General features: G+C 39.6%; 1 protein-coding gene and 1 long non-coding RNA gene across 2 annotated transcripts in view; both read right to left on the bottom strand.

The window, feature by feature from the left end:
- Positions 1–24,215, bottom strand: part of LOC145457646 (uncharacterized) — a 379,671-nt gene that overhangs the window by 239,554 nt on the left and 115,902 nt on the right. The gene's annotated exons all lie outside the window — the stretch shown is intronic.
- On the bottom strand, positions 14,092–23,480 carry LOC145457557 (uncharacterized). Its single transcript, XM_080335778.1, has 7 exons — positions 23,069–23,480; positions 22,376–22,547; positions 20,724–20,969; positions 20,179–20,293; positions 15,067–15,319; positions 14,665–14,872; positions 14,092–14,485 (listed from the first exon to the last, which is right to left on the bottom strand). Exons 1-7 carry the CDS (start codon positions 23,123–23,125, stop codon positions 14,418–14,420), a joined length of 1,119 nt encoding a protein of 372 aa, XP_080191904.1. The 5' UTR covers positions 23,126–23,480; the 3' UTR covers positions 14,092–14,417.

Below are 24,215 nucleotides of genomic sequence, written 5' to 3'. Positions count from 1 at the left end.
GCTAGGGCTGTCCAAAAATACCCTTTTAGCCGGATTCCAGCCATTCTTTTATTAAATTGTCAGGTTACCCTAAAAACGCTGCACACCAAATTTGGTTCAATTCTAAAAAGTAATGGACTCCGCAGATCAATTTAAAAATTTTATTTTATTACGGAAAATTAAAAAAAAATCAGATCTTTCTGCCAACCCCATGAACTTGTTGAGCCGTCTACGAAGATTATGCAAAACAAATTTATCTCAGTTTCGACCAGTAGAAGCGGAGTTATGTGAGTTTCTCGATGATAATCCTCAGATTATCCTTGATCGTTGGATAATACTATCGTATCAGATTTTTTCGGCATGAATGTTTCTCATTGTAATGAATGAATAAATCAAATTTCGACTTTTGTTAGTGACATTACGGTTAGCGAACAGCATCAACAGATCAAATACTGTCATTAAATTTATCTATCATGAACTGTTTTTATTTTTATTTAATGCCATGACATCAAGGGCTTTTTTCGCATTGTCAATTATATACCATCAGATGAATGGAGACTGCTTACTGACATCTCAACACGAAACCTGAATTGCGTGTGCGTGGTACTTCACAATAGAAATAAATATACATCTGTTCTAGAACAGTCAGTCCGTATCGCCATGTGACATACTATTGCCTACACCAAACAAGATGTTTTATATGCTGAGATGAGCATTGGGTAATTTCTAGTGATATTTTTGAATGCTTCCGGGGCTTTGTGTTTCTTTTTCGCATAAATATTGAGTTACCATGCTTCACGGACTATGCCACGAAGCTCGAAAGATATGAAACTCATGAGAGTGGTGTAATTTTCCTCAAACTACTCTCTACTTTTCCCAATCAAGATTGCAAGATGAATAGTTTATCCAAAATACTGTTCACGTAGGTGTGGAAGTAGTTTGAAAACATATTAACTTCAGTAAGTACTGCAAGTAGGTTTATTCTACTTGGGTACCTAGAAAAAGTAGTAAAATCGACATATATCGTATTTCCAAAACGTGACGTGGTGTTTATTCGCTATAGTTTTCTGTTTACACGAGGTATGTGAAAGTCAAATATTCGATCTACAGGTAATATGTATGTGCTATTAATTTTATAAGTTTGGGTGCAAATCGAATCGTGATTTTACACCAACATTTCCGTTGATATAATCGGTTTTATTCTTGAAGGTGGTCACGAAACAATCTTCATTGGCTTGCTGTAGCTTAGATTATTAGTACACAACAAAACAAGATGACAATTTTTAGTATTTGCGCGTATGTCCCATAGGTCCCATGGTCGTGTGCCTTTGGGAGGCGCGAGAAATGTTTGTCAAATTTTGCAATGTCTGTATAAATTGTGACTAAGCATGTGTTTCACAACCATTCTGAAGAGACGATTATTGAAGATGAAACTTAATTCGTATTCTAGAAAGCTTGCCAAGCTCAAACTCCAGCAGTCGCGCTCAACGGAGTATAGGCTGACTTCAACTTCATTTGAGCAAATTTTTGATATTCTTTGAAGATTTAGAGAAATTCCTACGTGCAAGTCATTCATGATTTTATAGCTTTGGCAGTAGCCTAAATCTCTGTGCGCTAGGTAGCTGGTAGTTGATAGCTGGCGAACTGCACTGCCTAAGACAGACTTAGATACAATATAGGTTGCCCGGTTTCGCCCTCAATTTGGCTATAAATCAACACAATTTAATTCATTTCCAAAACTGATCAGATTTAGCATGGCAGGACAGAACGACGCCGTGCTCTCTGTTGTCACTACCAGCATCAAGATTAGTCTCAGTGCAACCTAACTTGAAATTAATTGATGTCCTATTCAATGTTTTTTTTGTTATTTTCAAACAAGTTTGGTAAGTTTGTCAGCAATGTAAAAGACTAAACAACTAGAATGCGGATTCAAAATTGGCGTAAGATACCTTATGTATACTAGGCTTACCATACGTCCTCTTTTAAGAGGATTTGTCCTCTTTTTTGACTTTTTTGAAAGTGTCCTCGGAGGACGCCCTTTTGTCCTCTTTTTTGAGATTTTGTCCTATTTTTTGAAAATTTAGGTCAGATATAGAGGAAATTGCGAGTGATATGCCGCAAATTAGCGCAGAAGTGAAGCTCCGGCGGGTATTTCGGAGGTAAAAGCGGTGATTTCAGGTCTGAGCGAAATGAATACCTTTTTTTTTTTTTTTTTTTTTTTAGTCATCCACTTGGCAATGTGGAGTGAAAACGTGATTTTGAGCTCTGAGCTGAAGTGATGATGGGAAATAATAATTCATTCGCGGCTCTGAAAAATGTTCGCGCGCCGCGCGACAATATACACTCCCCGCAACTATTCATAACATTGCCACTCGCGATTTCGGTGCGTGCAATAGGCCTTTGTAAAAAGTAGAATAGTCCGGAGTTCACTGGGAATGGATATGGACAGTTTACCATATGTATTTGGCGTCCAGATCGCTCATTGCGGCTCTTCCCTTGGATGCGGCCATAGGCTACAAAAGTAATCGAAATGCGGCCATGATTACCAAGAAGGTTGCCCACCTCTGTATTAGATGATGTGCTCGTTTTGACATGACGATAAATGTAAGGGGGGTCAGGGGCGCGATTTTTTTGACCATCGCCAAGGGGGACGCGTGTCAATAAAGAACCGCTGATTTACGGCATGTAATAAAATTAAAAATATTCTGGCTGGACTCTTGCAATAATTACATCGTTGCACGTCATTAATTCACGACCTTGTCTGTTATATAATGAATAGTAGGGTTATAACTAGAAAAAAATTTCAAGATCTTGTGTGTCCTGTAGTCACAAATGATGAGCTTTTGTGTCCTGATTTCAAAACTCACAAAAGTTAAGACTGTTTGAACAAAAACCTCCCGCAGAAATTTTTCCAGTTTTCACTGTATGGAGGATAGGCTTTTTTTTGTAGATACAGACTATATAATTTATTTATCGACTGATTTGAATTTAATTAGCCAATTCCATTTGCGACGATTTAAAATAGTATTTTGGTACATTTTGATCGCCCAGATTGAATTATTTCTATCGTGTTCTTGTTTACAGTCAATATTAAATAATTAATAAATAATTTTTAATTCCGATTTTAGATGTAGACTGTATATATCGTATAATTTCAATATGTCTGGCATAAATCAAACTGGGTGTTCGAAAAGGTGAAAGTAGAACAACTCTAGGTATTTTCAGCGGTCTAGAAAACCGCTTAAAAGAATATGATGTTCAGGAAAATTTGAGAATCTCATATATCATATGTGACACCGTAGCATATGTTGATACTGGACGGCAGAATTGCGTTGTTTCGAAACTGCGAAATGCAATGATGAGCATGGGTTTTCATATCCCTTGCCAACATCATATTATCTATTCTTAAAGCATATAGTAGAGTTCTTCGATCCAACGTCTTCAAGAAATCCAACTCTCAGCTTCAAATTTGGAGATGATGTGGTAGAACACTACAAAAACTAGGTGCAATCCACTAAGCACGAATTTCAGATGAAAATATTAGAAAACCGAGGATGTAGGAATGATTTTAAGTTTATCTATGGCATGTGCAGAACATGCCGTTCTTTCGAAGAAAATAGTAGAGATTACCACTGATTAAGTGTAGCGAGATAGCGCAGTGGTATAATCCGCGGCTGCAACACCAATGGGTGCGGGTTCGAGTCCGACCGAGGTCGACTTCCGAATTACGATACCTAAGTGTTGGAGGTTTACCTAGGCTCCTCCTCGCCACCTCATCCGCGTAAGCGGTGTCTTACAAAAAGCCTAGAGGTGGGCTGTGCTATAAGTCGGCAGTTACGGAAAATATGAAGAATATCGGCCTGGTGTAAATGACCATAGTAGTCGACAAACACCATGAATATCCCAAAACAAACAAAAACCACTGATCAAATGGCATAAACTACCATCTCTACGCAATGCGAGAGGGTGCTCAAGGGTTGCGATGCGTACTTCCACTTCCCCAGATAGAGAATAACTCTGGAGATGCTTATTTATCGCAAATGCGTGTCAGGAAGACTGGTATTCTAACCAGATGTCTGAAGATGGAATATACAAGAGCCCGACCGATCTTCGGTTCGTCGATAATATCGAGACGATATCACACTTTGAAAGAATGATCGGTATCGGCCATTGGCGCTGACAACTTGACGGCAATTTGCGTGTGACGTCACAACATGGCGGAAGGAAGCCAGAAAACTATAATCTTTGATCGCTAGACTGAGAACATTGATATATTTCATATAGATTACACTTTACAGGTGTCCAGATGCAGCCTTTTTAGTTCATTTCATGTTCAAGTATAACAATGGCTGTAAAAATGTTCAAATAAATGCCCTCTGAAGATTTGAAAATGTGCTTATGTATACATCCAACTTCTTTTGAATATCGGCTGAATGTATTGGAGTTATCGGCTAAGGGGTGAGGTATTGGTTTCATCGGTATCGACCCAAAAATCCAATATCGGTCGGGCTCTAGAATATACCAAAGATTATTTGCTGCTATCTTTGCGGTCGAATGTCCTGCAGCGATAAAGTGCCCCAAAACCCCATTGGAAGTCGTAGATGTCCCTGGCACTAACATAATAACAGAAAGGGAAGTCAAATTGATGAATGAACTTTACAATAAGTGTAAAAGGACATATATTTGAAGATTAAATTTGTAGCAAAGAATATCTTTGAATTTTAAATTTTTTCCATATTCGGAACAGTGTCGAAAATTGAGGTTAGTTTGTGCGGGACATTTTTTTCGATTTGAACAAAATGATTATAATTGTATTAATTTATACCAAAATATTCATCAATTCCTGCTACAGGCAAAAAAATTTTTTTTAGTCATAACCCTAGTGAATAGACATTGGAATAGCCCAGGCGTACTAAGCTAAAGGACGCCCATGATTCCAAATTGCTATTTCTTCCCTGGAAAATACCTTTTCTCTGTGGAATGGTGTTTTTCCTGTAGGGTACGGATTGCCAGGGTAGCAAAATTCGTCTCCAGTGATTTAGGTGCCTATGGACAATTTGACATATGAATCCTATATCTAGGTTTTCGGTCTACAAAGGACAGTCGTTTCCGGCCAAGTTTTTCTCGCTGCCAAAATTTTGGCACACTTTTCGCAGTCCTATGTTAGGGGTTTGTTAGAGGTTTGTGGTGCGGCAGTAACGATAGGGCCTAGGCTACTACACAAAATGAATGTATGGAAAACGAACCATTGTGGAAACTGCGCATATTATCGAGTCAGCTCGTACTTGTCTCTAGCATTTCGTCTGATGACACGGCTTGAGCTTCAAGTCAAATGTTTCCAGACCTAATGTTACCTCACAAAGTTCTCAATTAGCTTAAATTTTGATGCTTCATTTAATTTATCGATTGACAACCCTTCAACATATTGCATCTTGAAATTAGGGTATAAAATTGTAAAATGCCTAGCGGACCGGCAGGACAGACGTCACGGACCGGCGGTTGAGAACCACTGTTGTAGAGCACACGCCCAGTGGAAGTATAAAAAGCAGGCCTGAAAACTGATGAAGTAGTTTCAAAACGTGTATTTAGTCTAGGGCAGGGGTCACCAACCTGGTGCCCGCGGGCACCAGGTAGCCCGCGAGGACCAGATGAGTGGCCCGCGAGCCTACTCTAAAATAGATCGAATAGCAGCATTTGCCAATATTCGTCACATTATCACCAGTGAGCTTTTAAATATGTAAATTGAGTAATTTAGCTATTCTTGTTTAAATCAAACTATACATGTGACTTAGAAATGACGATACATATATATTAACACTTGAAATGATGATATAAAATATCCTCAATTAAAATTAGTAATATACCAACATGTAATAGAATAACAAGAGATCGAAGACTTAGAATACGGCGTAGGCTACTGCCCATACATGAGATATGACGGCATGCCATCCACGTTCTTCTTGAAAGGGTGGGGGCTCAGTTATGGTAGCCCGACGCCCCGGACAATGCCAAAGTAGTAAACAACATTATTATCCGGTAGCAGATAGCGGTGACGTAGCCTACTAGCAGATGCGGTATGCCCATCACGTATTGCATCTTTTGACACAGTTTGTCTCACTTACACTCAACGCAGTTTATAGTACCATGTTTCTAATTTTCTGTAATCGATGCTGTTGTCAGGTATAATGAAATCTGTCATGTCTGGATGCTGAACAGTCCGAGATTGAAATTGTACCACTGCAAAATCACCTCCACCTCAAACCCCACAAGGCTGCAACTATTGGTGCCTTCTTGACACGGAAAAGTACAGTGGTGAATGCGCATTATTGCGCACTTGCGCAGCAGCGATGAAGGTTGCAAGCGTGTTTGGTTCAACTTGTCGTGGTGTATCAGCCTTTGCGGACACGACATTGATCAAAAAATAAACACAGAACACGCCTCACTAATGCACATTGCACAATGCACATCTGCAACACTCACCCAGAGTACAGCGCACTAGTTGATCGCATTCAATGCCGGGCCTCGCACTGACTGGTATAGAAACAGATAACACGATGTCCAGTAGGGCTGTTCAAAAATAACTTTTTTTCCTGAATCTTGCTGGTTACTTGATTAAATCGTTAGGTTGCCTTAAAAAACGACGCATACCAAATTTGAATTCATTCCGACAAATATTCGCGGGTTACGTAGAGTTTGAAAATTTTGGATTTGCCCAAAAACGCAAAAAAAAATTTTCTCAAATTTTTTTGCCAACCCCATGAAATTGTTGGGCTGTCTTCAAAAACTATGCAAAACAAATTTGACTCAATTCCAAGCCGTAGAAGCGGAGTTATTCCAGTTTTTCGGTGATAATTCTTGGATTATCCACCAATCAAGGATAATCCCAGAATTATCGAATAAAAACTGAAATAACTCCGCTTCTACGGCTTGGAATTGAGTCAAATTTGTTTTGCATAGTTTTTGAAGACAGCCCAACAATTTCATGGGGTTGGCAGAAAAATTTGAAAAAAATTTTTTTTTGCGTTTTTGGGCAAATCCAAAATTTTCAAACTCTACGTAACCCGCGAATATTTGTCGGAATGAATTCAAATTTGGTATGCGTCGTTTTTCAAGGCAACCTAACGATTTAATCAAGTAACCAGCAAGATTCGGGAAAAAAAGTTATTTTTGAACAGCCCTAATGTCCAGTCTAACGTATGACGTGATTTATTTTAAAATCTGAGCTTACAGTTGTTATATAATAATTTATATAAACACGGTGCGAAGTAATTCGTAATTTCTCAAAAAGTCTTATGTGGCTAGCTGGTTGAAATGAGATGTTTTGAATTAAAAGAATCTCCTAGAAGTCTTACCGCTATGCAATACCTGCCCAATGCTATAAATATCAAAGCAGAAATTCCGTCTGATACGGGTAAACGACGGGAGTAAATGGTAGCCCGTCGCTTCAATCAGTACTCAAAAGTAGCCCGTGGCTGCAAAAAGGTTGGTGACCCCTGGTCTAGGGATTGCATACTTATACCAGTGCGTAGGCTAACTATATACAGGACAAAGCAAATCCATACGCTTCTCAGTAGAGCTATAGAGTCAATTGCTGTTGTTTGTAACCTACGTTACAGGGAACACTAAGGATAACCTAATCAAGTTAACGAGGTTCCCGTGAGGTCAAGACACATTACCATCTCATACATATGATTTGTGATGTCACGCCCGATTTGGCCATCATCGGTTCTAGGCAATTAGGCATTGGTTAGTAGTCGTATTGTGACCGTTTTGGTGGTACCTCATGTCGGGGCCTACGATAACTTACGGCCTTATATCGCGCATTCCACTTGCAATATCGGGGAGGCCGACGTTCGCAAAACAGACATCGGCGATTGTTTTCGATTTCGACCAGAAGACTCCCACTTTAAAGCCATAATACTCATTACTCAGCACCGCTGTGCATCTGTGATTGCGCCATTCAGTATAGCAGACGGCTTACATGTTGAGGCAAAGATTTCGAGCTAGTCGCTGCGTTTGAAATATTATAGATTATGGAATCATGCCGTGAATAACTATAATACTACAGTAACGACTGTGTTCGATTGCAGTGGCGACTGAGTTATGTCTAGCTTCCGTTTTGATTAGTTTCTTACTATGAGGTAGGCTACCTTTATTACTCAGCTAACCGTTGTTGATTTGCGATTCCGTTTCTTTGTATAACTTACGGCTTACATTTTGAGGCAAAGATTTTGAGCTCGTCGCTGAGTTTGAATTATTATGGAGTTATGAATCATGCCGTGATTAGCTATTTTACTACAGTAACGACTGTGTTTGATTGCAGTGGCGACTGAGTTATTTTTTGCTGCAGGTTCGACTATGAGGTAGGCTACCTGTATTCAGTTGGCAAATGACTCGTTATATTGCGGTGCTATGCTCGCAAACCATTATCAGCCAATAATTCATAGCGATATTTCATGTAGCCTTCCTGACAGCGAATTTCGACTGACTGTATACTTGGTAATTCAGGCTTGACTCTAGGCGTAATGATGGTAAACAAATGTTGCGTTTATGGCTGTACGTCGGATATTTGACAACTGGGGAAAAGGTTTCGTCGTTTCGCATTGCATTTTGTGATATGGAGTTCCTCTGCCTCGATCCTTGCTTCACACAAGTGACAAATGATACTCTGAATAACTTTGGTGCTTTACTAAACCTACCAAAATATCTCGAAAATGTCCGGAAAATCCGACAGCAATTTACTGGAAAAGCTTCGAAATCTAATATATTACAAGACTGATGGTCATGCACATATTCCGTATTCATCCGCAATGATTCGTTTTGCGCTCCTACTCCGGTACACATCCGCGGAAGCTTATAGAATTCTTACAAAAAGGCTTCCTTTTCCCTCAATGTCCACCTTGAGTCGGTAGAGCAAAGGGAGCGTTTACGCGGTTGGAGACGGACTTTCAGCATTCCCGTGGCCACTTACTGACCACGGATAATTTCGTGGCCGGCCACAGATATTCCGTGGCCGGCCATGAAAAGTGCTATTCTGTGGCCGGCCATGGTGATTTTCATGGCCGGCCATGAAATTTCGGTATGGCCGGCCATGAAATTTCCGTGGCCGGCCATGTCAAACTCATTCTCATGGCCGGCCATGACTAAATTTCATGGCCGGCCATAGCCAAATTTCATGGCCGGCTGCAATATATCAAGTTAGTATTGATGATATTTGATAAGTACTGTACGTGGCCCAATCGTGGTCAAATGCATGATCAATTATGTTCTATTATGGGCGTACAGTAAATAGAACTAGGTGAGAGCGAGAGTTTAGCTCAGTTTATATGCATTTTCTCCCGAAATACCGGACGAATAGCGATACAATGAAACGATATGAAGAAGATGAAACGATCTGTAATAGTCTCTATATATCAATTAAAAACACACAAAATGATGTAAAGAATGCATTAAAAAGGGGGATATCCGCTAAATGAAACAGGAAATAATGGTATAGAAAGCTAGAAGCGATGAAGACATTATCGAAACTGGTAACTGGTAAGTGTTGATTTGTATCTTTTTTTTTATAGAAATAGACCTAAATATTCGGCCGACACTCGTCACAGCTAATCGTATGCAACTGCATAGACTTGAAAAAAACAATGTATACCAGATATCTGTCAGAAAATCCCTATAAGTTCCCCAAAAGCTGTGAAATTCACATGTCATTCTGTGGCCGGCCACAAAACAGCTCGGAGCTCGCTGTGGCCGGTGCTTCCCCCATTCTGATATTGATTTTCAACCGTAAGATGTGCTATGGGCAATGCATTGTGCAGTTGCAATCGATTGTAGAGTTAGTTTTATTTTGTAATTATGCAAACCTACCATTAAACAATGTGATGATGATAATGTCCTTCATATTTCAACTATGTTTATCGTTTATGATGAGTCTGCGATGCGAATAAGTGATACATATATATCTGATCATGTAGTTTAAGGATGTAGGGCAGGGGCAGTTTAAAATCTTTCGTGGATTGCCCTGATGAGTTTATGAATAATACAATACTGTACTGGAAATTTGTCTTACTTAACTGCAGATTTTTTCGATTTACGCTCAAGTAGATTCGACTATATACCTCCTTGAATATAATTGTATGTTTCATCGAGATACTGGATCGGTCAATATGCGGTCATTTTACCTGTTTTCTTGTTTTAAATACTAAATACCGTAATCAAAGTACCCGAAAGAAACAATTAGGGAATCAAAGAACCAAGAATATGTGGAAAATACTCTTTCAAGTTCCAGAAAAGCTGTGAAATCCACATAACATTCTGTGGCCGGCCACAGAGCAGCTCGCAGCTCGCTGTGGCCGGTGCTTCCCCCGATCTGATATGTTTTTTTCTATCGGTATAGAGGACATGTAGTTGCAAACAATTCCATAGTTTGTTATTCTTCGTATAGCTGAATAGCTGTGAATTGGATAATGCCAGGCTGATACAATCCTTCCTTTCTGTATCAGGTCTATGATGAGTCCGCGATATACAGTTATATACATATTTGATTATCGTACTGCTGTACAATACATACGACGTTCAAGATCCTCAACACCAATGGAGCTTGCACTCATTTGCACGATGAGAATTGTGTCGATGAATCTATGAATGTTTCTATGCTGTAGCAGCACTTGAACTTGACACACTGCAGATGTGCTGTAGATGTATGAATAAAGGCAACGATGTAACCTAACCTAACTGTAATAGTGGTAAAATGTGGGGCTTTGTTCCAACAAATTTGATTTTGGTCACGTTTCCGATCCTATATAATTTGTATGTATATCCACCTAGGTGCCGTTCTTCCAGATTGAATCAAATAATTACGGATGAGATGCATGTCGCAGTCACTACCGATGCCATGTAAGCCAGAGGATACTTGATTACTTGGGTGCAAGGATCGTTTTGTATCGCAAGTCGTTGTTAGATCAAGCTGCTAACCGATGTGGTGGGCATAGGACGTAAATGTGCCTGCTATATAATTAAATTACTGTTACAATAATAGATAACTCCAGATACTTTGCGTCATCTAATGCAGCACCATCGATCGATGCGACATCAAATGCAGCGCCATCGATCGATGAAAAATGTCTATGCCAAGCCTGCGAATTGGCCAATATGCATGATATTTGTGGTTGATGCAGAGAACAATAAAATGTTCCCCAATCAATGTTCAGGGAACAATCTTGATGACACAGAAGTCCCAATCGTTCATTATAATTCGACATTTGAATGCAGTGCAAATACTTATAGCCGTGTAAAGTGCATCTGATCTCTCGTGCCCCTGGGTGTTTTCTGTGAAAAGCATGTATTGGACATATTGCATACATGCAACTACTTGTATATGAATTGTGAATGATTGTAATCATATCTTCAATTGCTTCAGATTTTGTGAAATTGGTAACGGAATAAACAAACTTTTTGTAGCAAAATATGCCGGTTTCTTTATGTAGAAAAGGAAAGGGGGCAGGGAGTCAGGTTATCTACGTTTGCGTCACTAATGGGCTTGGGCGATAGAGATGCGAAGAAACTGCAAGGCTATCGAGTCTGTACCACGGTTTTATCTTTCCACACAATCCCATTGCGTTGATCGCCTGGCGTGGAAGCTGTGTGGACACCAGTTTTAATGTAAAGACGACCGAGCAATAAGATGTACGCTCATACATTACTCTATCAAATATTTATCTAGATTCTAGGAAGTTCAAGGAACGTATGTTTCGGTGTTAGTTTACAACGCACCGCCTCAAAGTACTTTTTCAATAGTCAGTAGGAATTGAATTCATTTCTACAGAAGGTAAACGCGTGTAAATCTGTGCACATTTTGAACCCATCCCTAAACTACTCAATAAAGTGGTAATGTAACTTAGGTACGTGCGATAATAGTGGAAGTCGTCTATACAAACCTTGCCGCCAGCAAGTTCGTTGCAAATGAAGAAGATCTACTTGACTATTGTCAAATTGGATGCAAAGGGCCGATTTTGATCCAACTAGATATGCGAAAATCACGAACTGGCCATGAACTCGTGGCCGGCCACAATGAATTCTTATGGCCGGCCATGAAATTTACTGTGGCCGGCCACGAGACAAGGCAGTTTCATGGCCGGCCACGAGATATTCGTGGCCGGCCACAAAAAAATCTGTGGCCAGTAAGTGGCCACGGGAAAGCTGAGACCCCTACTGCGCGGTTGAAGTCCGTGGAGTTGCGAAAGAAAAGAGCCAGATCTCCACTGATATAATGTTGATGGTAGATGAGTTGTATGTACTTACAGAAAGGTGCCATATCACGCTGGTAAATATTATGGGGCAGATGAAAGCGGTCATTTATATAAAAGCACTGTTGGAATGATGGTCCATGGTGTTCAAAAGTTAACAACCATCGTGGTGAAGGCACTGCTAGAGACTCTAATTACGGGTATAATAGTTGGCGGAGGAATTGCTGGATGGTATTGCTACTCTCAATGAGAATGGATTTTTCGTTCGAGGACTTGTATCAGATAATTATCCATCCGTTGTGGGAGCATTTGAAATAATGCGAGAAAGGTGCCCTAGTAACGATAAGTTCTCTTTACATTATACATCATACAAGAAGAAAACCTATCTATTGAAAGACGGTTCTCGCAGTACAGGCAAATGAGTGGGGACGGTTTCTGGTCGGTTGAACAGAAGTTGCCAGTTCTGAAAAGATAACACTGCTCCGCTCCATGCTGATAATTGACATTAATTTCTGGGAGCATGATGTTGCTGTTCAAAGTTCAGCTAATTTGGATCGTTTTAAACAAACTATTAAAGATGTGGCAATTGAAATTACAGGATCTCTTTTATCTCCTAACAGTGAGGTGTTATATTATGTTGCTGTCTGTTGTTTGTTGACAAAAAGGTCCTCAAAAATGGAATTACAAGGCATGTTCTGAGTTCATTTTTGATCAATCCGGTGACACAAGCTCATGCGATTTCGACTCTATCGTGTTGGATTGCTTGCTCCATCAGAACCACTCGCCAAGTTTGTGGTATCAAGTTTTTCAAACCTGGATAGTTCTGATACAATCATCTGCTCTCATCCTCGAGTCCCAGTGGAAGGAGCTCCGAAAATGTTTTGCAACGATTTGGGGGCACTTAGGCTTTGCCTGTTCTACTCATGAAGATCGAGCGTTCAAATTGGCGAGCCTGAATCATTGTGAACATATATTACACTAACAAGCAAAAGCTGGTCAATGCCTCTATGAGAAAAAAAAATGATGTGAAGGACTTAGAAGACGGCATTTGAGCAAGTCGTGGCCTGCCTACTTCATTGATGCATTTGATTCACGGATGTGAGGTCGAAGCTTTATGACCATAAGCTTGGTGGTCTTTTTTGTGAATAGTTACTTATGAAAACGACATCATATTTATTCTTTACATGCTGTAATTGATTTCACCATGCATTAAAATGCTTAACATTAGCAAGTTTGTTCCTTACCGCTAGCAACTTTGTTCCTTACCGCTATACAGCCTATTTCTGTGATTAGTGGATATACTGGATAACTCTTCGACGATGTCAATTGTAACTTTGGGAAAGTACTAATTTCGTCTTTTAGTACGGCTTTGCTAGACTTATCTTAATGGAGGCATCTGGCTGCGAGAAGCAAAATCGTAAACAATCGCTGATGTCTGTTTTGCGAACGTCGGCCTCCCCGATATTGCAAGCGGAATGCGCCATATAAGGCCGTAAGTTATCGTAGGCCCCGCTCATGTGCAGTGGTTCAGGCAGGGGGGATGTGGTACGAAATCGAAACTCCGTCCTGGCATCTTAATTCTATCTCCAATATATACATTATACACACTAATTTCAAGAGGAGCAGTTAGACACAACCTTTTAATATATTACATGTGCTGGTCAATATTATGAGCATGAATGCACAATATGGTATCTACCTCAACGTCTAGAATTCAGCGGTAAACGGCACATTATGCATTGAATAACTCAACATTCGCAAACACGGAAAATACGTTGAAATATGCTGTCTAACTGCACGCCTTGAATGTGGAGTGAATCCCTGTTGCAATCACGGAATTTGGGTGTCGCATTTGGACACACGTTCAGGCTTCAACAGCATCATTGTAACTAATATTTTTCGAATTCTTTTACATTATGATAATAAAAATGCAACGTGTAATGTGAATTTATCAAGTTTTTTATATATAAAGAACTTGATATCCATGATGTGCACGGCGTCATTGTGCACAGAGACAAAATATGCAAGTTTGCCCGAATCATAAAATGCCTGATATAACAACAAGTGTAAAACATGAATGTTTCAGTAAATCGAATAGACGTAAATGATTGAAAACAAGCGGAAAAAATCGGATGATGCTCGGATCAGGAAGGGTGAATTTTCTTCAGGTTCGTTGAAGCCGTAAAGTGATCGAAATCACGGGAATATTGCAGGAACAAGCTGTTGCAGGTCAGCATCATTTTCAAAAATCTCCCGAACATCAGCTGGAATATAATAATTAAAAAATATTAGAAGTAGTTTTAGTTAACAGGAGACACATTTTCTGCTAAATAAGGAAGCAATAAATGAATACAATATTTTAAAAACCAAAGGTTCGAGTTACTAGCTAAAATATCGGTGTCACATGAAGTAAATATCCGTAAGCTGTAAAAAAATGACATACCATTTCTACTAATTGCTTGACTCATTTTCAGCAAATTTTTACTTGACAAATTGAGCAAGTTCCTTTTCAGTGCAGGCTCGTCAGCGATATTCCAAAGAATCTTGCCATCTCGCGACAACTTGGAGCGTCTGTACAGGCACGGTCTGCGACGTGCAGATTCTTCCCCCTCCTTGGCACTTAATGTCGTCAAGCGGTTCCGTATGCTACTCTGTTGAACAGATATACACTTCATAATAATTGGATACAAAACATGTTCTGCTACGCTTATAGTCACAACATTTCAAGTAAGCAATTCGAGAGCGAATCATATTTGCAACAAATAAATGAATAAAACAAATTAGAGTTCCTGCATATGCATTGGTTACAATTAGGCTACACATGAATATAATAATTTCTATCTACCATAAATGTTTCTTTCTTCGACCCTTGATAATACGGAAATATATCTTTGATAATTCCGTAAATATCCTTGTTCTGCAAGTCCTGGCATCCGACCTTTTTGAACGCAAGGTAGATCGCCACATCGAAGTTCTTTGGCGGCTTGGGTGCACTGTTGAGAGCTTCTTGCCACGCCGTCGTTCCAAGTTCAATGTGCAATATCCCGTTCTCGCCAAGGCTATATGCGATCCTGGGCGTGTAGTTTCGTCTTCTCTTCCTGTTACGGTATTGAATAATTTTGTTTTGATGAAGTCATATTGATGTTACTTTTCCTACGAAATTAGTTCAACAAGAAAAAGGCAGAACTCAATGATATAAATAACCAACAAGCTTATTCGTTCGATGGGTGGAAATCTATTTCTACTGTACCTGTTGTTCGATTGAGGCTGCATTGCTCGTCGGATGCAATCCCCGTAACTTCTTTCCTTGGCATCGATTCTCCGAAGTATTTCTCGTAAATAGGCTTCGGACTGGGAGTTCTCCGCATAGCAATGGATCTTCTGCCCCGTTCGCAATACTTCATACACAATATACCGTATATTGCATGTGAGTGGCACGTGCGTGGGCATAGGACGGCCAGGAAGTAGCGCTTCTGGTTGATGCTCATATCGCAGTTCTGGTTCTCTAGATTTTTGATGAGCAGGAAAAAGTGTTCGCGTCACCAACTCGAATAATCTGAATACCATTACACATTTCTTCAGGAGACAATATTGAATTGTAGTCTATGATTGGCGATAAGAGAATATATGATAACGTAATTATATCTTCGACATCCGTATATTGTCCGTTTTAGATTAAAAAATGATATTACTATTATTAATTTGAAGACGACGAATATACGACACACATATTCAGGTTTCATGAAGGTGAATTCGCATATTTTATAATTGATACAATCTGCATCGGCGGGTGTCGAAGGTAGGCTTATTTATAATCAGTGGCGCTAATGATAAACTCTTCAAGCACCGAAAAGTATGGAGCACATAACTGTATTTTTTTATCCAAACGTAAAAGCGATATAGATATGAGGGGATTCGGCTTCATGTACATGCACCCGCAGTACCAGGCGGAAAATTGGATACAACTCCACTCAATTCTTTCCTGGCAAGCGGATATAAAGGTACTGTTGGCTAGATCACAAATTCTGACGCAGATATTTTACAAAGGACTCGTGAGTTGGACCGTGACAGCCTTTTCTATTCATTTATTGTCTTATGTTTGCCATGGAATTATCTCAAATCAGTTGGCCTTGTTGTGAAGACCTTCCCGTCATCGGCTTCGCACATTTTGGAGGTACGCACAACCAACCCGAAAACTTGAAGTGCTCGTCGAGCAGAAACGTTTAGGAACTGCTGCACAAGACTGACTAGATGTGTCGACATTGCGATGACTCCGCATTAGGGTTGTTCAGAATTGACCGACTTTCAAAAAGTCTAGGTTTTCAGTCCGTTTCCCATGCCTTATACCCTAAAAACAAATTCTGGCAACTTTTTTTGTAATACATCCCCTGCATCCGTGTGCACATTGCCGTTTTCTCATGCACCTAAAAATTTCTTCGGAATTAGGGGATTCCCCCGTTGTCAGTGACTCGACAGGAATAGCGTGTGTTCTCATTGACGTGACGCGTATGTTCTAGCGTTGATGAAGCGCTGAGCACGACTGTGAAACGGGGATCATTGATTAGTCAGGTGCCTTGCTGCTTTGTTGTTGATGGACTGTGTTTACGATTGAGGTGCAGGACTTATCAGGCGGCGTTTTCGCTCATGCTATTAGCGAGTTTAGCGCGTGATTAGTGAACATAGTATTATAGCAGTATACAACTATTTGATATGATAGACCTGATACTCTTTTCCTTTCTACTGGGATAGAAACAAAGCTTGCAAATGTCTATTCCAGTGACTGGGGAAAACCGCCAGTCGGTTGCTCTAAATTTCTTGTTATATCCCAAGATATCAATATACTGGTATGACTTTTTCCAATTTAGGAATAACTATCTTCGATAATCTATAACTGGATCTAATCTGGCTACTCCTGTGCAAGTTATGCAGTATGTGTTCGACCTAAAACTCTAAAAGAACTGAAATGTTTTCCACTATTCTTTGTTGCTTGACTGAGTTTATGTATATCTGTTTTTCTAGGATTAGCTGTAGTGCGAAATGTCTGAAAAAAAAGAAAATCGTCATCTAGTGCAGCAGTACCGAAGAAAACTAGAAGAACACGATCGCAGACACAGCATTTCTTAGTTGGGCCATCTGAGGAAGCCATTACGGGATCGAAGTTGCCCACTCTGAGGCAAGTTATGCAATATGTGCTACACCTGAGAGAGCATTCATTTTTAAAAAATGAACCAGTCAAGTCACACATCCAGATCGCAGTAGATGAAGTTTTGGTTACTTGCTGGCATAAAGACTATCACAATAAGTCAATGCCCTAAAAGATTGGAAACAGTATGGAAACAATGGCTGTCACTAAAGAAAACTGCAGGCCGGCAATATGTATCAAAAAACAAAGTGACTTTGAAGCCAAACTGAGTAAGCTATGGGATATAGGAGCCACTGACGCGATAGCGACAATTGAAGCAAGTAGACTTCTTTCTGACGATAAAAAACGTGAAGACATAGCATTTTATCAGGATCAACGGGGTCCGAGATTAGCAACGATCGGTGGCAAAGATAAAGTGTTGAAAGCGAAAATCATGCAACAAAAGAGACGGACCATGAGTGCAAGAGAGTCTGCACCAGCATCAAGTAGCGAAGGTGAATTTACAGAGAGCTCATCTATATCTTCACAGGTAGCTGACACTTCTCACAGCACTGATTTTGAACTTGCACAGTCGACATCTGGTCATTGCGCTAAATTTGTGACTCTAAAAGCTAATGTAAACCTATTCAGCGACGAAGACCTATGCCAGGTTTTTGATCGCTTGAAAGTCAGTGATAATGCCGCTACCATGATAACTGCAGCACTGATTAAAGCTTTCGATGGCAACCCAAATGACTTCCATCTTTCAAGATCTGGGACCTATCGACGACGCATTGCAAATCGTTTAAAAATTTCTGGCCCTGAAAACGCGGATTTTAATACCTTCAAGAAGAAGTGGAAACATATTGATAAATCAAGAAGCTATAAAACGCTGAAGTTTATTGAAGGCAGCTGGTCGGCGATGAAAGCTGATGAAGCAAAGCAAGAAATAATTCCACTGATGAAACCCAATGATGGAAAGCAGAAAGAAGTCTTGATAAGAGATGACTACAGAGAATGTGCAACAGACACCTTGGCGATTTTGGATGACAAATATGTTGATCATCGTTTTCGCAAGCCTGGTGCTACTCATAGCGCTACATGGATGAGTCAAGTCCTGTACTGTCAAAAAATGTTCATGTGGAGTGAGCAAATGGACTATTCTAAAGAGTTCATTGAAAATTGGAACGAATCAATACATTCATTGCTTTGTTTTATGTTCCAGCTTGGTTGAGAACTGGTATTGCATGTGACGCACCTTGGAATGATCTCAAATTCCTTCATGACATGAATAACTTTTCAATATGCGATCTCACTGTTGCTGATGTGGCATACAAGAAATTGCGAAAACATCATTGGTATCTAACTGAGAAAATGGTGGTATTTACCATGTTCTCGGCTAATCCAAAGATTCCTGACAAACTGAAGGAAGCGATGGCTGCTAAATTGCTGAAAATGCCAATCCCTGAAAAATTTCGCTGAGGTATGCCTCTCAGTCTGATCTCTGACTCCGTCTCTGAGTCAATGAGTATGGTCGATTTGATTGGGCCAGAATCGTGGTTTCTATTTGATGCTATACGTGTGGAACATGATAGGTTGAGTCTTCCAGTTTCGGAATGGCATACTGATCCGGATTTCGTGACTGCTCAAGAATTTGTGAATAGTGTTGAAGTAGTTAATGATGCAGCAGAGCGTATGGTAAAATTGAATACCGACTATGCTGCGTTCATAACGGATGACAAAAAACAGCGAGCGAGCCTCCTACAAGCTGTGGAAGATCACCGGAACAGATATGCATATTTCTCGAAAGCAACCATTTCATCCACCTGATTTATGTAATATTTTGCCAAGTTGAACTCTTTCTTTGCCTTATTGTTTCGTTTCCTGTGATGTTTATTATGTGGCGGTGAGTGGATGTTACATTTACAGTTGTATTCTTGCACATGGGGATCCAGGAAATTGATGAACAGTGCCGGGTAGGTTTGAGGGGTGTAGGATATGTGATCCAACAAAATGACTATCAGTTTTAGGTAGTTTTGAGCAGTTCTAAGGCAGTGTGGGACATGGAAATGATATCCTGAACTAGGAATGACTTATATAGTGGGGTTTTGTAATACTCTAAATCGCAACAGCTGCATAAATCCATGTTATATGTCACTTTAACTAGGCTAGGTAAAATCGTGACACTCAGATTTTAGGGGAATCTCCCATTTTCAGCTGCTATTCTTCCAGCTCAATGTGCACACGGATGCAGGGGACCAGTTACAAAATAAAGTAGCCAGAATATGTTTTCAAGGTATACGGCATGGGAATCGGACTGAAAACCTGGACTTTTTGAAAGTCGGTCAATTCTGAACAACCCTACTCCGCATGCAGCATTGAAAGGGTAATGCATCTTATTTATTGCGTCCGTGTGAACCATACCTATATTGCTTGTTTCCAAGTTCAACCGGTAAAACATATATCATTTAGTGTATATCCCCAATTTTATGGCTTTGCGTGTTATTGACCAACTTCGTTAAGTTCACACGAGTCCTTTCTATCTCTTGGTTTTAACGCAATCTAGTTTTTTTTAACTTCTTAAGTATTGAATAACGAAAGGCAGCGAACTTCGTTAATGTTTCTAGCCTAGTGTAGAGATCAGCGTGGTTTACTTGGCTTTCTTGGACTAGTCGCGCAGTCGACTGCATATTTTATTAAATGAAACACGCCAAACTTTACACCCAGTGAGACTCGTCGGAACAATTGAATCTCGCGATTGACCAAGTTCGATTTGAGCAAAATCAAGGATTTTCATACCTAACCTGAAGATTTCAAATAAAAAAGTGTTCTTACATGTCGGTAGGTTCTTCATTGTGTTTTACTTTGGCTAGATCCTGATTAGCAGATTGTTGCCGATCAAAAGGTGATGACTGCTCGCCGCTGCATTCCGGCCCAGCCCCCCGGTTTTCTGTAATGACGGAACTAATAGTTAGTCAAATCGAAACGGTCAGGAAGATTTGATCGAGTAATGTTAACAGGTCCGTGAAATGTGTTCAACGACAATCAACGGATCGATATATATCAATATAGTGAATAAATTTATATAAATACCAAAGGATGGATTACGATTATACTGCAATTCATTTCTTACTTATATTTAAATAAGATCAGAATGTGAATACCTAAATTTACTTATAAGTGAGTAGATATTTTGACGATTACTTCTACTTCCACTGGAGCAGCAGTGCTGACTACTTTGACAACCTCTGTATATAAGGTGGGATCGAATACAATTGTAATTCTATATTCAATATAACTTGTATAATTAAATATGGTGAACGTAGTCAATACTGGAATGTAAAATTGAAAATGGGAACGTCTCACATTAGATATCTTACCTTGTCCCGAAGCATTGTCCAGTACTGCATAATCGACGCCTCTTATTTTTTCCATCGGTTCCTCAAACAAGTTAATTCCATTTTGTGGTAAATCCACAATGACTTCGTTGCGACTCTGAATCTGTAATAGGTTGTCATTCTGTGCAACAATATGTTCCATTTCGACTGGGATTTGACAATCATCTTGCTGTCGATGAACTGATTCTGATAGGTTGTCGCTGGTTTGCGGATCCGCTGCTTGGTTTCCTATATGATATGACAGAACAAATAGTTAAGCAGATAGGAATGGTCAGGGAGATTTGATCGTTCAGGATGAATATGGTGTGAACGATTATTATCGATATTCTATTTGGCCTCCTATACCGAATTGAATTTCACTGTAGTGGATTTTACTAGGTAATTAGATGAAGAAGGATGATGTCATAAGATATGACGATCAATGTCGAAACTTCATTTCTGGATCATAACTGAAAATTCAAAATCTGATCGTTCGTGATTTTAGTTTATTTTATATTTATACTTGAAGAAGTTTTAACTTCTTAAGATCGATACTTCCACATGTATTAGAGTATAAATTGGTGGCATAACTTCTACTTCTACTTAAGTTGCAATGTTGTCTAGTAGTAAGGGGGAATATCGCAAAATTTGCTAGTACGACTTCGATCATGTTCCTTCAAAATGTAATCCGGCTCTGATTGAATTCAAGCCGTATAAGAAAATATAAAAAAAATGAAAAATTCATGTCAATATCAACCCCAGATCTAGCCTAATCCTGCGTGCTACCTTGTATTACTCTGGCTGTATATATGAAAGTACGAATGCGACACGGATCCGGTTTCGGCCAAAAATAAATATACCATAGCCAATAAGCGAAACATGCTTTAAATGCGTCACGGAAATATGGTTTGATCAATGAAACGTGAGAACCCTTGATTTACAAAGTGGGGTCGATTTGATAGTAGGATTTGATATCTGAAGCGCCCGAATATGCAGTAGTAAAATCAGGGTAGGGTGTAAGAAAGAGGGCTGGGTCGCAACTGCTACACCAGAGCCGTGCTTTGGATGGGAAGTAGGGTCGAAGGGGCCCAAATATGATTTGGAAATCAACACCAACTTGAGCATTCCGTCACACAACTTAGCATTTTCTTCACGCTTTGCGCGATTACTTGTTGCTGGAGTTAGTAAATATATTATGGCTACCCGATTCGATACGGGAGGCTTGGGTAATGAGAGGTCAAGACAACTCTGATTAGGGCTTCGCTCTATAAAGTTAAAGTAGCACTGGTGTATAGTTTCGTTTTTATGTCTTTTTTTTCACAGAAAAAAATTACAGTCATGTATATTGTAAAGTTGATCAATTCAACCGAGATATTTCGTTACGGATTGTGCGTTTCCAAATATAGTATCAACATGCTACGTATCACCAAAGATCCAATCCACTTCGACTTACACTGGATAGTCCAAGCAATACTAATGTTTTAAAAAGTGCTGCGCTGAAATGCTTAAAAATTGTTCCGATTTTAGAGGACGAAATTTTGGTAACACCGTACAAGTTATCAAATATGATTGTACTTCAATATTCTTCATCCCTTGTATCTATTAAGCGCTGTGAACGTAGCTTGTACCAGGAATGTAAATTATAAATCTCTTACCTTGTCCTGACGAACTGTTCGGTACAGGAGACTGGACGTCTACAGCATTATCGTACATTTCGTCTATCGATTGGAGTACATCCTGTCGCCATTCCGCAGTATTCTCATTTATACTTGGTACAGGCGATGGATTTATTGGATGTGAGAAGCTTTCATATAACCTGTAGAAGTCCTGTTAATGACATGACATAACTTGATGTTAAATGGGGGACACATTACACCGTAAAGTAAAACACTTTAATGCCCCGAATTTTCGAAATTACATGTCGCTGACGTCATATGTTCAGATACAATTGTTTATATACAATGTTTTTTCCAATACTGTACTAGTTGCTGACGATTACCCCTGTCACCCAAATATATTAGGGTTCATTTCAATAACAACATACTAATCAATTGTATAAACGACTTACTGAAGTACTTTAAAATTCTTCATTTTCTACTCATATTGAAATAGTTTTGACATTACTTCGAAGTCGCTACTGTACATTGTAATTGCGAAGAACTTGCTTTTTCTATCACCTCTACTTGCGTAAAATTTGATTAAAGTTATTGAGCAAGAGAGATCCTATGTCGAACATGAAGCAACATATATCGCGGTTTGCTACAGAGTTTGAAACAATACTTCCAAACTGTGCAAGGCATTATAGCATTTTACTGTTCTAAATTCTGCCAACCTAATGTATAACCCACCTCCAGACTTCCTGTCCCAAACTCGTAGAGATGGTTTGAAGATCCTGTAAATTCCATTATGCAGTGTTCCAAGGCTCGAGCTGACTCCCAAATACAAATGCCACTAATGCTGGCCCCACTGTGTATTTATACCCCTCGTATGCGTGAGATTTTCTCCTCTCAATTTTCTTCTCTCAATTAAAAAATTGCATCCATGCAATCTTCGATTCTACTGATATTTGCGTTTGTCTATTCACGATCACGCGTCCATGATAAAAATGTCTGAGTCTCATCAACTGATCTTTGCGTTTGTCTATTCAGCATCTTAAGTCCCTGATAAAAATGTCTGAGTCTCTTCAACTGATCCTTGCGTTTGTCTATTCAGATTCACGCTTCCTTGATAAGGATGTCTGAGTATTTTCCTACGCAGTAGAAATCAAACGTATTTTTGATAATCGAGAGAATATGTTACTTCGGTGTCACACAAGTACCGATTGTGAATCGTACGTATGACAATACTATAATTAAATTTAACAAATGATGCGATAATGAAATACCCGATAGTTTGTTGTAACAGTCTAGACGGCGATTATTGCGATAAGGAGACAATGGCTCTCGGTGAACGTGCATTCTGCTATTGTTCTGGAAATGGCAATCAACTGAGCAAATGGTCATTGTATAATGTATAGCTTCGTGCTGATATGGACTGTAAATTCATCTGTGTGTTTGATGATAACGCATTACAAATTACAATTTGGCACCCCCTAGTGCAGGGGTGGGCAAACTTTTCAGCTTACGGGACACATTAAACATCGGAATCCTTTCGCAGGCCGCGATGCAAGCTTTTTTCATTATATAGTAACCGAAGACACGGAGACAATACACAGACAGTTTAAACATGGATTTGGTGAACGCACATGCGTAATAAAATATTACCAAGATTTTATGAGCTGGCCATCCTCGATCAATTCGTCAAAATTAGTGACGAAAGTAGGTCGTGCCGATATTAAAAGAAAGAATCGAAATTTAAATATGGGATCAGAGATCGGCTCATATATGCTGATTCTGCCTATGGTCAACTTCAGAATGGACAATGTTGACAACGTCATAATAACCAGCACAACACCTTTAAATGTGTTTCTGTGAAAGGCTTACCGTGTTAAACTTG

Source organism: Botryllus schlosseri, chromosome 15 (genome assembly GCF_051294905.1).
Source record: "Botryllus schlosseri isolate E-star chromosome 15, Bs_hap1, whole genome shotgun sequence".
Taxonomy (NCBI): domain Eukaryota; kingdom Metazoa; phylum Chordata; class Ascidiacea; order Stolidobranchia; family Styelidae; genus Botryllus; species Botryllus schlosseri.
This window is presented reverse-complemented; position numbering and strand designations above follow the sequence as displayed.

Bases quoted from the DNA above. Each gene is read 5' to 3' on its own strand.
- LOC145457557 (XM_080335778.1), bottom strand. From the start codon at position 23,125: ATGGAATTTACAGGATCTTCAAACCATCTCTACGAGTTTGGGACAGGA. The intron at 22,548-23,068 runs GTGGGTTATACA...TGTCATTAACAG, and splicing joins TTGGGACAGGAAGTCTGGAG to GACTTCTACAGGTTATATGA. The intron at 20,294-20,723 runs GTAAGATATCTA...CCGTCATTACAG, and splicing joins GGACAATGCTTCGGGACAAG to AAAACCGGGGGGCTGGGCCG.